Source organism: Saccopteryx bilineata, chromosome 1 (assembly GCF_036850765.1).
Source record: "Saccopteryx bilineata isolate mSacBil1 chromosome 1, mSacBil1_pri_phased_curated, whole genome shotgun sequence".
Classification (NCBI taxonomy): domain Eukaryota; kingdom Metazoa; phylum Chordata; class Mammalia; order Chiroptera; family Emballonuridae; genus Saccopteryx; species Saccopteryx bilineata.
In genome coordinates, this window is record NC_089490.1 from 366,564,873 (window position 1) to 366,578,324 (window position 13,452).

Sequence of the window (13,452 nt, forward strand, 5' to 3'; positions counted from 1 at the left end):
CTGCCTTCCTGCTTCTCACTTCAGAAAAATACAAAGAAACCCCCCCAAAACAAACAAACAAACAAAACCCCCAAAACTCCCATCTATTAGCTTGTCCTCATCTGTGTCTGAAAATGAATCACTGTCTTCAATGAGTGCAAAAACAAGTGCGAAAAAGCGGGAATACAAGTTAAAAAGTATACAACCACTGTATAAGACGCATCCAGTTTTTAGACCCCCAATTTTTTTTTAAAAGTGTGTCTTATACATGTGGAAATACGGTATTTGGCAGAGTAATGGAACTAAGCATTATATGACAAGTGGAAAGTTGTCACTATTTCTTCCCAGGTGCACAGACAGCTTGTAGCCTTGGGAAGCTCAAGGATATCCTGTTAATAGAGACCTTCCTGTGTGGTTTGCTCTCTTCCGCTGGACTGTGAATGTATCTGATGTTCTGGCTATGGTTGTAAGCAGAGCTGAAAAGTATTTTCATATTGATAATAGTCTTAATTACTTTTTTTTTTTTTAGATTTATTGATTTTAGAGAAAGGAGAGAGAGAGAAAGGGAGGAGAAAAGCAGGAAGCATCAACTTGTCGTAGTTGAGTCTCATATGAGCCTTGACCAGGCAAGCCCAGGGTTTTGAACCAACAACCTCAGCGTTCTAGGGTGAGGCTTTATCCACTGCGCCACCACAGGTCAGGCTTCTTAATTACTTTTAATCTTGTATAATTTCTGATTGGTTAGCATGTAACTCTTTGTCTTGGTCACCGATTTTAGAATTTGAAACTATTTGCCAAATCTCATTTTATGGTATAAAGTATTTTGTTTGCTACTTGCAAAACTCCCAAATTATGTTTTAATGATCACCAGTGGTCTAGAATTCAGGTTCAGCTCTTCAGCCATACCTATAGACAGCTTTTGAAATGAAAAATATACTGCTCACAAAATTTAGGGGATACTTCAAAATGAAGATGAAGAGATAAAATATACCCTACGTTTTGTGAGCAGTATAGAGGTAATGGATGTGAAAAGTTCTGGATTTGTGCCTGGCATATAATAACCACCTACTCCTGCTAGGAACATCAGGAATTGGAGAGAAAAGAGAAGGGCAATTTTTGAATGATATCTCCTGCAGAAATGAACACTATGTGGTGACACATACAGGCAGAGGATGACAGAGCAGTCACCTCCATTCCAGCTCTCTGCATTGGGAGGGCAAAGTCTTGCAGGATTCTAACCTGAGTATTGAACATTCAATCTCATCTGCTTGGTTTTGCTTTCCTGGTTATCAGTACTTCCAGGACGCGTCTTGCACTTCCGTACCTGCTCTCCTTGGAATTGCAGAATTGAAATCCATACATGGATTACTTATGAGCAACCCAGAAGAACCGCAAGCTACAAATATTAGCAAATGGGCTGAACCACAAAACCGAGTTGCACAGGCTTGTGTGCGGGACCTAGTCACCAAGCTGGTGAGCGCGTCCAGTTCTTGGCCTTCACTTACAAATTACCCCATTACCTCGTTCCTTTATGGATATTTGTTTGTGGTTGAAATGATATGTTCTAGTGGTATTTCTAAAATTGAGGACTCGCTGCACTGTGGGGAATATCTAGGATCTGCTGGGGTTTTTTTTATTTTGCATTAATAGTCTGCTATCTCTTAAAGACTTTGTGGTAGCTTCTGGGTTTCAGCATGTGCGTATGGCAAAGATTCAGAAGAACCCAGATCCTCTAGAAAAAGCATAGTGAGTCAGTGTCAGTCTTTTTGGTAGGTGAATAGATAGGTATAAGTTGGTACTTACCACATTTGTGAACTATGTTTAGTGGGTGATACTTACAATGTGCTCTACCCAAGAGGCCGTCTGTCCCCTTGAGGGAAGAACTGCCCTGTTTTGTCACCACTGTTTCCTCTTCCGTAAGAGCTGGGCTTGCAAGAGATTAAACACCCAGTCATTGTTTTTCAAAGAATTAATGAGGCAACCAAGTTCTAGTTAGATCCTGGGTGAAATTCCCTATCAAATGCCACCCTTTTCCCATTGGTTCATGGGGTAGCCATGTATTTGGGGTTCACAAGTCAGTGTTTCCAAGTGAGAGGAGGAGAGGTACAGAGACAGACGGCATGTGCCCCGACAGCAGTCTACCCAGCAATCCCGTGTGGGGCTGATGCTTGCAATCGAGCTATTTTTAGCACCTAAGGTGGGAGCTCAATGGAGCTGCCCTCAGCACTTAGGGCCAATGGGCTTGAATCAATGGAGCCATGGCTGCAGGAGGGGAAGAGAGAAAGAAAAGGGGGTGTAATGAAGCAGATGGTCACTTCTACTCTGTGTCCTGACTGGGAATTGAACCCAGGAATTCCACATGCTGAGTCGATGTTCTACCACTGAGCCAACTGGCCAAATCCAGGGTTTTCTTGTTAAAGTTGGAATTTGAGTTTGAAGGCTCCTTTGTAGGTAAAGCCGAAGTTTTCTGCAAAACAAAACAAAAACAGCAAACAAACAAACAAAAAACCCAATGATATCTGATGCTCTTTTTTACAAAACTATTTGTCTAAGGTAATATGGTTTCCCATGTAACTTAGTAGAGACTGTGACCAGGAAGCTTTTCGGACTGTAAATGCTGATTCTGATTCCAGTAGGGTCAAAATGAATTCCAGCGACATGGAAACTATTCCTGGTCCTATTCTAGTGCCATACAATTTAATAAGTCTCAGATTCTCACAGCTCTGTAACAGTTTTTCAGGAGAGGCCAGTGACATTTGGTAGTCTGCCATCATGGAAGTGTGTGAAGAAAGAGCCTTTTTGGAGCTCTGACTAGGTAAACTTCCAGACCTTGGACATATGTCAGCCCAAAGTTGAGGCTAGAAGTAGTTAATTAATAATTTTCCTAGGGACTCGCGGATAATCTGAAAGGGAACAAGAATCGAGTATGGAGTCCAAAGTCTGTATTCTTTCAACAGATACTATCACCTAATAATTGTGATGGAATGTCAGCACCCCTGGGAAGAGGTAACATGATGGAAGTCAGTAGCAGCAGTAAGCAGTTCCTCTGTCTTGGTGGGAATTCGTGTCTTTTCAAGAGAGGGGTTGGTGAAGGCAGACATGCTATCTGGAGATGGGGAGGGCACAGGTCCTGAATAGCTGGGCTTGAGAAGAAAGCCAGGAGGAGGAAGTAGAAGGCAGCCCAGAGAAGCTGGTCTAACTCTCTCTTCTCCTAGGGTCCAGACCCAGACCCAGACCCAGCTTGGGCATGTCATGGCCTTAAAAATGACAGCACAGTGATAAAAACTTCCAGTTATTGGAGACTTTCTTAGGATCCCACATATATCCTGTCATTTAAAGACAACCACTACCCTGTGTATTAGGTGTTATAATGTGCATTTTACAGATGGGCAGAATCAGAACTTGACAGGTTTGTTTGATCCCAAAGCCTCTGTTATATCCTCTAAATATCATACCTTAACGCTATTTGTTCCCTTTTAGCATTTGTGTCCAGTTCCTGCTCTGGAGGCGTTGGCTTGGAACAGTCCCTTTTTGGTTGTGTTAGGAAGTTAGGGGCCGTTACTCTAAAATTGTTAATGGGAGAAATGATACTTGGAATGGTACCCTGAAGGAGTGCACACAAAGGCACACATTGGGCCTCTCTGACAATGCGGACCCCCAGTGGAGTTTCCTCCCGTAATGACTGCCCTCTCTAAAAGAGGGTACTCTGCAGAGCTCAGCTGTGAAGGTGTATTATGGGAGGAGCCTCCAGAATAAGGACTGACTTCTGCATCTTGAGTTGTAACTCTCTTCCCAGGTTTCTTTCTTCACTTCGGGGGGAAAATTGAGAAGTCAGAAAGTAATAGGAAAATGAAACAGTCTAGGCAGTTAGAAAGATAGTCACTGGAGGGATTTGAGATTCTTGTTTTCATTTTTTTTCTCCTCTAGAGAGACTTTTTTGTGTCCACATGGATTTGCCCATTTGCTGTAACAGCGGAGAGATTTCTACAAAGCTTTCTAAAGAGGAATTCTTGACAGCATTGTTGGAAAGCTAAAGTTATAAATACTACAAAAGATAAGGTGGATAGCATTGCCAAACTGAAGGAAGGAACTGGGCAAAGGATTAAAGCAGCAAGAAAAGCAGACAGGACAGAGGGACTCAAGCCCCATCCAGTCCAAGCCCCACATTTTTAAGCTTTCTGCTTCAAAGCCACCAAGAGAGCACTAGAGCTGACTTGGTGGAATGGCTGAATGGCCCAAGCTGGGACAGAAGGTATGGAACCCCTCCTACTGCTGGGCAAAGATGCATTAGCCAAGCAAGCAGCAGCCTGTGGGGCTCATGAGGGAAGATGCTACCAAATATTCTTCCACCTAGAGAATTAGAAAAGCCACCATACATTTCCTTTGTTCTGGGCTCCCAGCTGTAATTCTAAGATTACAGCTATAGTGTCTGGACCCTGCCAGCTCTGACCCATGGGGTTGTGTAGACCACGCTGTGGCCCATGAGCCATGTGATCCTACGGTGATGCTGGGCCCCAACACTGACATAGGCAGACCAAAAAAAAAGGATGAATCTGGGCAAATCACGCATCAGGTGATGGCCCCTAGAACGCAGAGGAGAGAGTTAGACAATGCTGGGGAGACAGACGTCGAGGAGGGCATTTCCCCCAAATGCATTTTTGCTTTTTGGTTTGTTTTTATGATTGGGTTTCCTTTTTCTTTTTTTTTTTTCTTTTCTTTTTTTTCATTTTTCTGAAGCTGGAAACAGGGAGAGATAGTCAGACAGACTCCCGCATGCGCCCGACCGGGATCCACCCGGCACGCCCACCAGGGCCGCCGCTCTGCCCACCAGGGGGTGATGCTCTGCCCATCCTGGGCATCGCCATATTGCAACCAGAGCCACTCTAGCGCCTGAGGCAGAGGCCACAGAGCCATCCCCAGTGCCCGGGCCATCTTTGCTCCAATGGAGCCTTGGCTGCGGGAGGGGAAGAGAGAGACAGAGAGGAAAGCGCGGCGGAGGGGTGGAGAAGCAAATGGCGCTTCTCCTGTGTGCCCTGGCCGGGAATCGAACCCGGGTCCTCCGCACGCTAGGCCGACGCTCTACCGCTGAGCCAACCGGCCAGGGCCGGGTTTCCTTTTTCCTTCTTTACTATATTAATTTTGGAAAGAGCCAGAGGAAGGAGTGTCACAAGTGCTAGATATGTAACAGAACTTCCTAATACACGTGACCACACGTGGACATTCCCTTCCGGGTCCTCCATGTCTCCAGCCCCACCTCCAGGACACTGCCTGAGCCACCCTTGGCATCCTTGAGCTTTCAGACCAGAAGGGCGTGGCCTCTGTCATTGTCATGGCAATGGGGCAGTGACAAGAACTGGAAGGACCCCTGCCTTCTCTTCTTCACCACATCAGCTCTTGAATGTGCCCGTGTGGACAGCCCTCTACTCTTGCTCAGTGTGGTATCTGTTACTCTTGCCCACTGGCCTCCAGCCATTTTAGCTTTCTTTTGTTTCCCAAATGTGGGACTTTGCACCCTGCCTGGCAGCTTTCAGGCATTAGGTTTCCTATAACAGTGTATTCTTTTCTTCCCACTCGGGATACCCAGCTAACTCTTAAGTTGTAGCTCAAATTTCCCTCCTGTCAACAAATATTCTCTGTCACCTATGATGTGTTCCATGCTATTTTAGGTGCTTGGGGCTAACGTCAGTGAACAGAACAGATGAAAAGCCCTGTCTGTGGACCCACTTGCTATCTTTTCCTGAAGAAATTCTCACCTGACCCCTGCCTCCCAGGCTAGATCAAGTCTTGTGCTACATGACAGATGTAACTTGTGCAGTTTATTTAATGTCAATTCCCCCACATTGGTCTGTAGGTTCTACGAAGTAGATTATGTCCATTTCAGTCACCAGTGTACACTCAGTACCAGCTCAGTAAGTACAGGTGAATAAATAGATAAACAAATGGATGAATGATATTTCCTTGGTTGCCAAGTAGTAATATCAGATATGAGGATCACACACTTTGGAAAGGAGTTGTTTGTGTTGATCTGTGAGGCTCTTAATCATCTTAGAAGCTACACTGTGCTTTTCAAGTTCCCAGAACTTGCAAGGACTCACTCATCCTCGTCTGGGTCCGATCTCGCATTGCCTAGGGCAGTGGTCGGCAAACTCATGAGTCAACAGAGCCAAATATCAACAGTCCAACGATTGAAATTTCTTTTGAGAGCCAAATTTTTTAAACTTAAACTATATAGGTAGGTACATCCCTCATCGAGGCAGCGCCCGCACGTGGTATTTTGTGGAAGAGCCTCACTCAAGGGACCAAAGAGCCGCATGTGACTCTCGAGCCGCAGTTTGCCAACCAGGGGCCTAGGGTTTAGGCATTTCATGAGTTTTTAAAGATGGCAATGGCCATGCCTGACTTCAGTTTGGCAACTGTTTGCCTCTTCTCCCAGTTTCCTCTTCCCAGGATGGAGATCTCCCAGGGATGTCCTGGTGAGAAACTCTCAACTCATAAAAACGAGTACCCCATTTACTCAGTGTGCCAGAGCCCATCTCCCCTGGGCTGCAGTGGTGCTCAGAGAGGTGGTCTTCATTGCCATCCATCATTTTCACACGCTTTGCACTCAGCTACACTGGTATTCAGAGAAAAATGCTGCCATGACAACTGCCACAACAGATGGTATTTGATCAGTCTCTAAGCTACCAAGGAGCTGTACAGCAGTGCTCCGGAGGTTTGCATATTTCATGTTATCATGAGACCTAGTTCAGCCTTACTCATGATTGAAATGTGAAGTTTTCCATTTGCCTCCACCCCCCATCCCCAGTTGTTTGGCATTTGCTTTGACTTTCCTTGCTCTCTGGCTGTTTTGGGTGGAGATCTAGGTCTGGATGTTGGAGACAAAGGCTACAACGTGCATAGTCCATGGGAGTTGCCCTGCCAAGTCTCAAGTTCAGAGACTGTTGAGAAACTATTCAGCTTTGGGATGGAGATCCTGGCTGAGACTGGGAGAGAGGCTTCATTGCCGCCTTTTCCTCATGGGTGTTCATGGACCACACAGGGTGGAGGCCGCATATGGCAGCAGGCAAAGGGAAGTGCGTCTCGGTCTTGGTCTGTACCCTAACTTTGCCCCCTCGTTCATCCAGCATCTTTCTGTGTCTCTGAGCCGCGTTGTGGCTTCCGGCCTCCACCCCAGCTGACACTTCAGATCCAGGAACTTGATCCCAGAGCTCACAGACCCATTTCTATGGCAACAACTACAACAGCTTTCTCACCCAGTGTCTCACCCCACCCCCCAACCCAGGAATGTCAAACTTAGCACAGATTTCTTCAGCTAATTTTGGAAAGTAGTTTATATTGGCCGCTATGTGTTAATGAACAGCCTTGGCTGTATTTACATACTTTGCTGGTTAGGAGGCTTTTCCTTTTGCTCTGCCTCCCAACTTGAACCGGGCCCTCATCTCACACTGTGTGTCTGAATCACACATGGGCCTCGTTCAAGATAAGACTGAAGACACCCTAGTGTGGTAGTGAGTGCGTGAGGGTGGGGTTCCTGCCACCAGGCTGGTCCCGGGGCGGGGGGGGGGGGGGTGGCAGGCTCAAAATGGGTTGTTTACCTGGTCAGTATTTGGAAGAAAACCTGAAGGTGAATTTTAATCACAAGAGAGCCTGGATCAAAGAAACCTTCTCCCCTTCTGATCTCATTCCAAGTGAAGCCAGGAGGCTGGAATCCACATCTGACCCTGTTCTGCTTCCCAGCTCTGCTCTCTTCCTGGGGCGCAGATGAAAAGCGCGTGGGTCTCGGCCGCCTTGTCAGGAGTGATTTTTTAACCTAAATGGAACATTATTAAAGAGTGGATTTGAAACTCAGGAATGTTTTCTGAGCTCCTCCTGTGAGCGGAGAATTCATAGTGGAGGGGAAGAAAATGTAAGGCGCTTGATGGGCTTATGAATCGTCTTCTAAAAATGATGACCCAAGTTTTTATTTTTAGTTTTAACACTTTCAGGGCGGGCAGTCTAGCTATTTGCATACTGCCCCCTGGATCAGCTCCTCAGGAGGAAGCACCCTTGGTGCCCCAGGCCTCCTCTCTTCAGGAAGATCCTGGTGCGTCCCTTGTGTATATGCTCTGATTCTCCCTGAAACGGATGGAAGTAGGGTGTGTGTCGAATCTCTGTGGACCCTACAGAGAAGCATTATATAAACGTGGGCTCCTGGACAGGGAGGAGGACTCCCGACCACTGCTTTCCGGAGAGTCAACCACAGTGCCTGGCAGGACAGCCATCTAAACAATTATGTTGATAGGATGAATGATTGAAAGGATCATTATCACTCGGGTTTATCAAGCTTGGCACTATTGACATCTGGGATTGGATAATTCTTTGTTGTGGGAGCAGCTCTGTGAAATGTAGTGTGTTTAGCAGCATCCTTGGCCTCTGTCCATTAGTCTCCAGTAGCCATCTCCCCCATCATTGTGACAGCCATAATGTTGCCAGAATTGCCACATCCCTCAGGGACACAATCCTTGCTCCTCCCCTCCCGTTCTCCCCCACCAGTGGAGAACTGCTGATCTAAATGATGAAATTCATTAAAAGACTAATAGCTCTTTTAGAAAAATCAGTGGAGGAAAAAGTATTCTAGGTAGCCTATTTATAATTATTCGTTTTTTTTAATAATTTTTTTTTCATTTTTCCGAAGCTGGAAATGGGGAGGCAGTCAGACTCCTGCATGCGCCTGACCGGATCCACCCGGCATGCCCACCAAGGGGCGATGCTCTGCCCATCTGGGGCGTCACTCTGTTGCATCCAGAGCCATTCTAGCGCCTGGGCAATCTTTGCTCCAATGGAGCCTCGGCTGTGGGAGGGGAAGAGAGAGACAGAGAGGAAGGAGAGAGGGAGGGGTGGAGAAGCAGATGGGCGCTTCTCCTGTGTGCCCTGGCCGGGAATCGAACCTGGGACTCCTGCACGCCAGGTCGACACTCTACCGCTGAGCCAACCGGCCAGGGCCTTAATAATTTTTTTTAAGTGAGAGAAGGGAAGATAGATAGACTCCTGCATGCACCCCGACCAGGATCTACTGGATAAACCCCCATCTGGGGCTGATGCCTGAATCAACTGAGCTATCCTCAGCCCCTGGGCCGACGCTCAAACCAATCGAGCCACTGGCTGCAGGAGAGGAAGAGAGAGAGAAGGGGGGGGAGGAAGAAGCAGATGGTAGCTTCTCATGTGTGCCCTGACTGGGGATCGTACCCAGGACATGCACATGCCAGGTCGACACTCTATCCACTGAGCCAGTGGCCAGGGTCTAATAGATTTTTAACATTAAAAGAAAGCCCAGTGGATGGCTGAATTAAAGTATACCAAGGCGAGCTTTGCAAGAAGAAATTACTGTTTATTTTAAATGATACTATATGCATTGAATGCTTCATGAATCGGACAAGTAAGTGGTCTTTATGCTCCTTGGAAGGAAATTTCTCTAGAATTACAATATGGTAGCAGAGCAGTGCTTTTCTCGAATATGTGTGGGTATCTTTTAATTTAGTGTTACACTGCTGCACTATTGTTGAAAAAACTTAGCCCATGGCAGGCCACCTGCCAGGATCATTTTAAGTGTAACTTTTTTATTTTTGCATTAACAGATTCAGGAGTGGTCAGTTTTGTCTTTTTCTCTTTTTCTCCATTCAGGAGTGACCAGAGTTCACATTTTCCATGGGAACATAATTGCCAAAGCTTTGCTTATCAACTGTGTGCAAGATAATATATTAAATCAGATAGGATTACAGGAAGAGACAAGAGGTAGAAGAAGAATTTTATGATTTTACCATGGTTTTAAATACCAGTGCCTCTTTGTGGGGCAACAAGTCCTTTTGAGTTGTTTTGGTATATTACTAGCATTGTGTTCAATAGCATATAAATAAGACTGGTAGTTAAATCTGGGTTTTGTAATAGGGTAAAATAGTATTTAGAGGTATAATTTTTATTATATTTACTTACAAATAGAAGCAGATTACTCCAGAACATGTTCCACAGGAACGTTTTGGCTATGTTCTTCCTTTCTTACCCTTTCCCCTTCTTCCCCTTTTCTCTTCCCCTCTTTCCTCTTCCCCTCTTTCCCCTTCCCCTCTTTCCCCTTCCCCTCTTTCCCCTTCCCCTCTTTCCCCTTCCCCTCTTTCCCCTTCCCCTCTTCCCCTCTTTCCCTCTTTCCCCTTCCTCTTCCCCTTCCCCTCTTCCCCTTTCCCTCTTTCCCCTTCCCCTCTTCCCCTTCCCCTCTTCCCCTCTTCCCCTCTTCCCCCTTCCCCTCTTCCCCTCTTTCCCCTTCCCCTCTTTCCCCTTCCCCTCTTCCCCTCTTCCCCTCCCCCTCTTTCCCCTTCCCCTCTTTCCCCTTCCCCTCTTTCCCCTTCCCCTCTTCCCCTCTTCCCCCTTCCCCTCTTTCCCCTTCTCCTCTTCCCCTCTTTCCCCTTCCCCTCTTCCCCTCTTTCCCCTTCCCCTCTTCCCCTCTTCCCTCTCTTCCCCTTTCCTCTTCCTCTCTTCCCCTCTTTCCTCTTCCCCTCTTTCCCCTTCCCCTCTTTCCCCTTCCTCTCTTCCCCCTTTCTCTCTTCCCCTCTTTCCCCTTCCTCTCTTCTCCTCTTCCCCTTCCCCTCTTTCCCCTTCCCCTCTTCCCCTTTCCCTCTTTCCCCTTCCCCTTCCCCTTGCCCTCTTCCCCTCTTTCCTCTTCCCCTCTTTCCCCTTCCCCTCTTTCCCTCTTTCCCCTTCCCCTCTTCCCCTCTTTCCCCTTCCCCTCTTTCCCTCTTTCCCCTTCCCCTCTTTCCCTCTTTCCCCTTCCCCTCTTCCCCTCTTTCCCCTTCCCCTCTTTCCCTCTTTCCCCTTCCCCTCTTCCCCTCTTTCCCCTTCCCCGCTTCCCCTCTTTCCCCTTCCCCTCTTCCCCTCTTTCCCCTTCCCCTCTTTCCCCTTCCCCTCTTTCCCTCTTTCCCCTTCCCCTCTTCCCCTCTTTCCCTCTTTCCCCTTCCCCTCTTCCCCTTCCCCTCTTCCCCTCTTCCCCTCTTCCCCTCTTCCCCTCTTCCCCTCTTCCCCTCTTCCCCTCTTTCCCCTTCCCCTCTTCCCCTCTTCCCCCTAAGATGATAGCACCTGGTTGTCACTGTCAGTCCTTCTGGGCTGGACAGAAGAAATGAGAGTTAAAAGCAATTTCACTTTTTCTTCCTCTTGATAAGATATGATGTTCTGCAGTGATGGCAGCATAACCCATAGCATCAGCATTTATTTAGTTTGCGGGAAATTGCCTTCTGCCCCTTTTCCTTGAGATGAAAAGATGTCTCCTTGAAGGTGGCTGGAGGCTGGGAGAGGGATGGGATCCTGACCTAAAAATTGCAAGGATGGAGTCACTTCCAACGGAGGGTGGATGGACTCTTCTAAAATGGGTGCAGTTTCATTCGGGTGTCCCAAAGCTTACTTCACAGCAGTGGTCGTCAACCTGGTCCCTCCCGCCCACTAGAGGGCGCTCCAGCTTTCATGCTGGGCGGTAGCGGAGCAACCAAAGTATAAATAAAAAGATAGATTTAACTATAGTAAGTTGTTTTATAAAGATTTATTCTGCCAAACTTAGTGAAAACCCGACATAAAGTACTTGGTAAGTAATTATTATGATATGCTTTAACGTGCTGTAACTCTGCTTTATAAATTTTATAAAGTAAAGTTACTTCCCTACTTCATAAATCACCATTACTGTGGAACCAGTAGGCAGTTAGAAAATTTTTTTTTAATTTTTTATTCATTTTAGAGAGGAGAAGGAGAGACAGAGAGAGAGAGAGAGAGAGAGAGAGAGGAGAGACAGAGAGAGAGAAGGGGGGAGGAGCTGGAAGCATCAACTCCCATATGTGCCTTGACCAGGCAAGCCCAGGGTTTCAAACTGGCGACCTCAGCATTTCCAGGTCGACGCTTTATCCACTGTGCCACCACAGGTCAGGCCTCAGTTAGAAAATTTTACTACTAACAGAGATACAAAAGTGGGCGGTAGGTATAAAAAGGTTGACTACCCCTCATTTAAAGCATTTGGAAAGTGTAAAGCCTGAAAGCAGAGAAGGAAAACGCTGATATGAGGCGGAGGACGGCTATGACCTTGAGGGAGACGAGTAGAAGACTGGGGCAGATGCTGCTCAAATCAGAGCTCTTACCGTGTAGACGTTTTACTCTGTGGCTATGAGGGAGCCATTAGGATATTGCTTGGGGAAAGAGGAGAAGGGTCACATGTACACTGTGAAAGACGATCATGTATTAATTAAAAATAAATCCCACGGATTAAATACGTGTTTGAGTTCATAAGAATGTTGTCAGTGCCTGGGAAGTCAGGTGGGCGGTGGGTGGTTGTGGAGGTGAGGGGGGGGTAGCCACTGGGAAATGCAAATTGTGTGAAATTCAGAGATCTCTGCGCCAAGTCCAAAGCAATTTCTTTTACCTATGGTCACCATTGACATTAATCAAGCCTGAGCATTTTCCTATAGACCAAAGAATAATTAGCCCTGACAACTGAAGTCAAATCAGACCTTTGGGAATGACCTAATTGTTCTTCTGTGAGGGCTGGAGAGTTGGTTCGCCCTTGGCCGTGGCATCAGCCCTGGCATAGGTGGGTGGCCTCCTCGTCTCTGGTGGGTGGGCTCCTTCTTGCCACGGAAAAACACAAAGAACCGAGGGGTTCGGCGAGGTTGCAGCCCTACCTGGCCATCTGCAATGCCTGCCATCCTGAGAATTTTGTGAGTAAACACTACCCAAATTCCTGCCGAAACTCCCATTCATTGTTTGTACATTTGACTGCCTGCTGCCTTGGTGGCTAGAAATTTCTCCCAGCTGCTGGTAGACGGGTGGGTCTGCTAACCTCGTCCCCACCTCCATTTTTCTGGCAGCTGCTCAAGTTTTCAGGATTGCACTGGTGACAGTCATCTGCATAAGGGCTCCCATTCCACCCTGGTTATTTTTGGCAGCCATGAGCGATCCAAGGCCTCAACTTCTGGCTCTGTGGTGGTTGGGATATTAGGTCAACTTTTCCGGTGCAAATACAGACAAAGGAGAGTCCCAACCTGCATCCATTCATGTCCTCCTGTTTTTCCTTGTCAGGAACTTGAACGAACGCACAAGGAACCCTTTCTCTGACCCAGAGCTTTGTTTCTAACAAGAGATGGCTCTGGAGAAGATGGAACATTCATTGAGTGTATGTTGTGTTTTGTTCCCTCCTAGATTGAAAACATAGATGCCTGCTTGAACTTCCTGGCAGCTAAGGGAATCAACATCCAGGGGCTGTCTGCAGAAGGTGAGTCAGCGCTCGTCACGAAGCTGCCTTTCCAGCATGAGAAATGCCCACCTGTTACTTATTGATGCTGTGCATGTAGTGAAGACAAGAGGTGCTGGTGGGCTCTTCTGGTTTTGTTTTACCCCTGGTTTTGAGGCATCTCAGTGCTTGTCTGGACTTGAGGTTGCCAACTTTTTGACAACATAAATCATCCCTCCAAG

The 13,452-nt window shown here is 47.0% G+C and overlaps 1 protein-coding gene across 7 annotated transcripts in view; it reads left to right on the forward strand.

Annotated features, from left to right (window-relative positions):
• NAV2 (neuron navigator 2) overlaps positions 1-13,452 on the forward strand; it is a 405,016-nt gene that overhangs the window by 148,233 nt on the left and 243,331 nt on the right. For all 7 annotated transcript variants that reach the window (XM_066251118.1, XM_066251119.1, XM_066251121.1 and 4 more), the window contains exon 4: positions 13,180-13,252. In XM_066251118.1, coding sequence (XP_066107215.1) covers positions 13,180-13,252 — 73 coding nt within the window. The remainder of the gene's footprint in view (positions 1-13,179; positions 13,253-13,452) is intronic.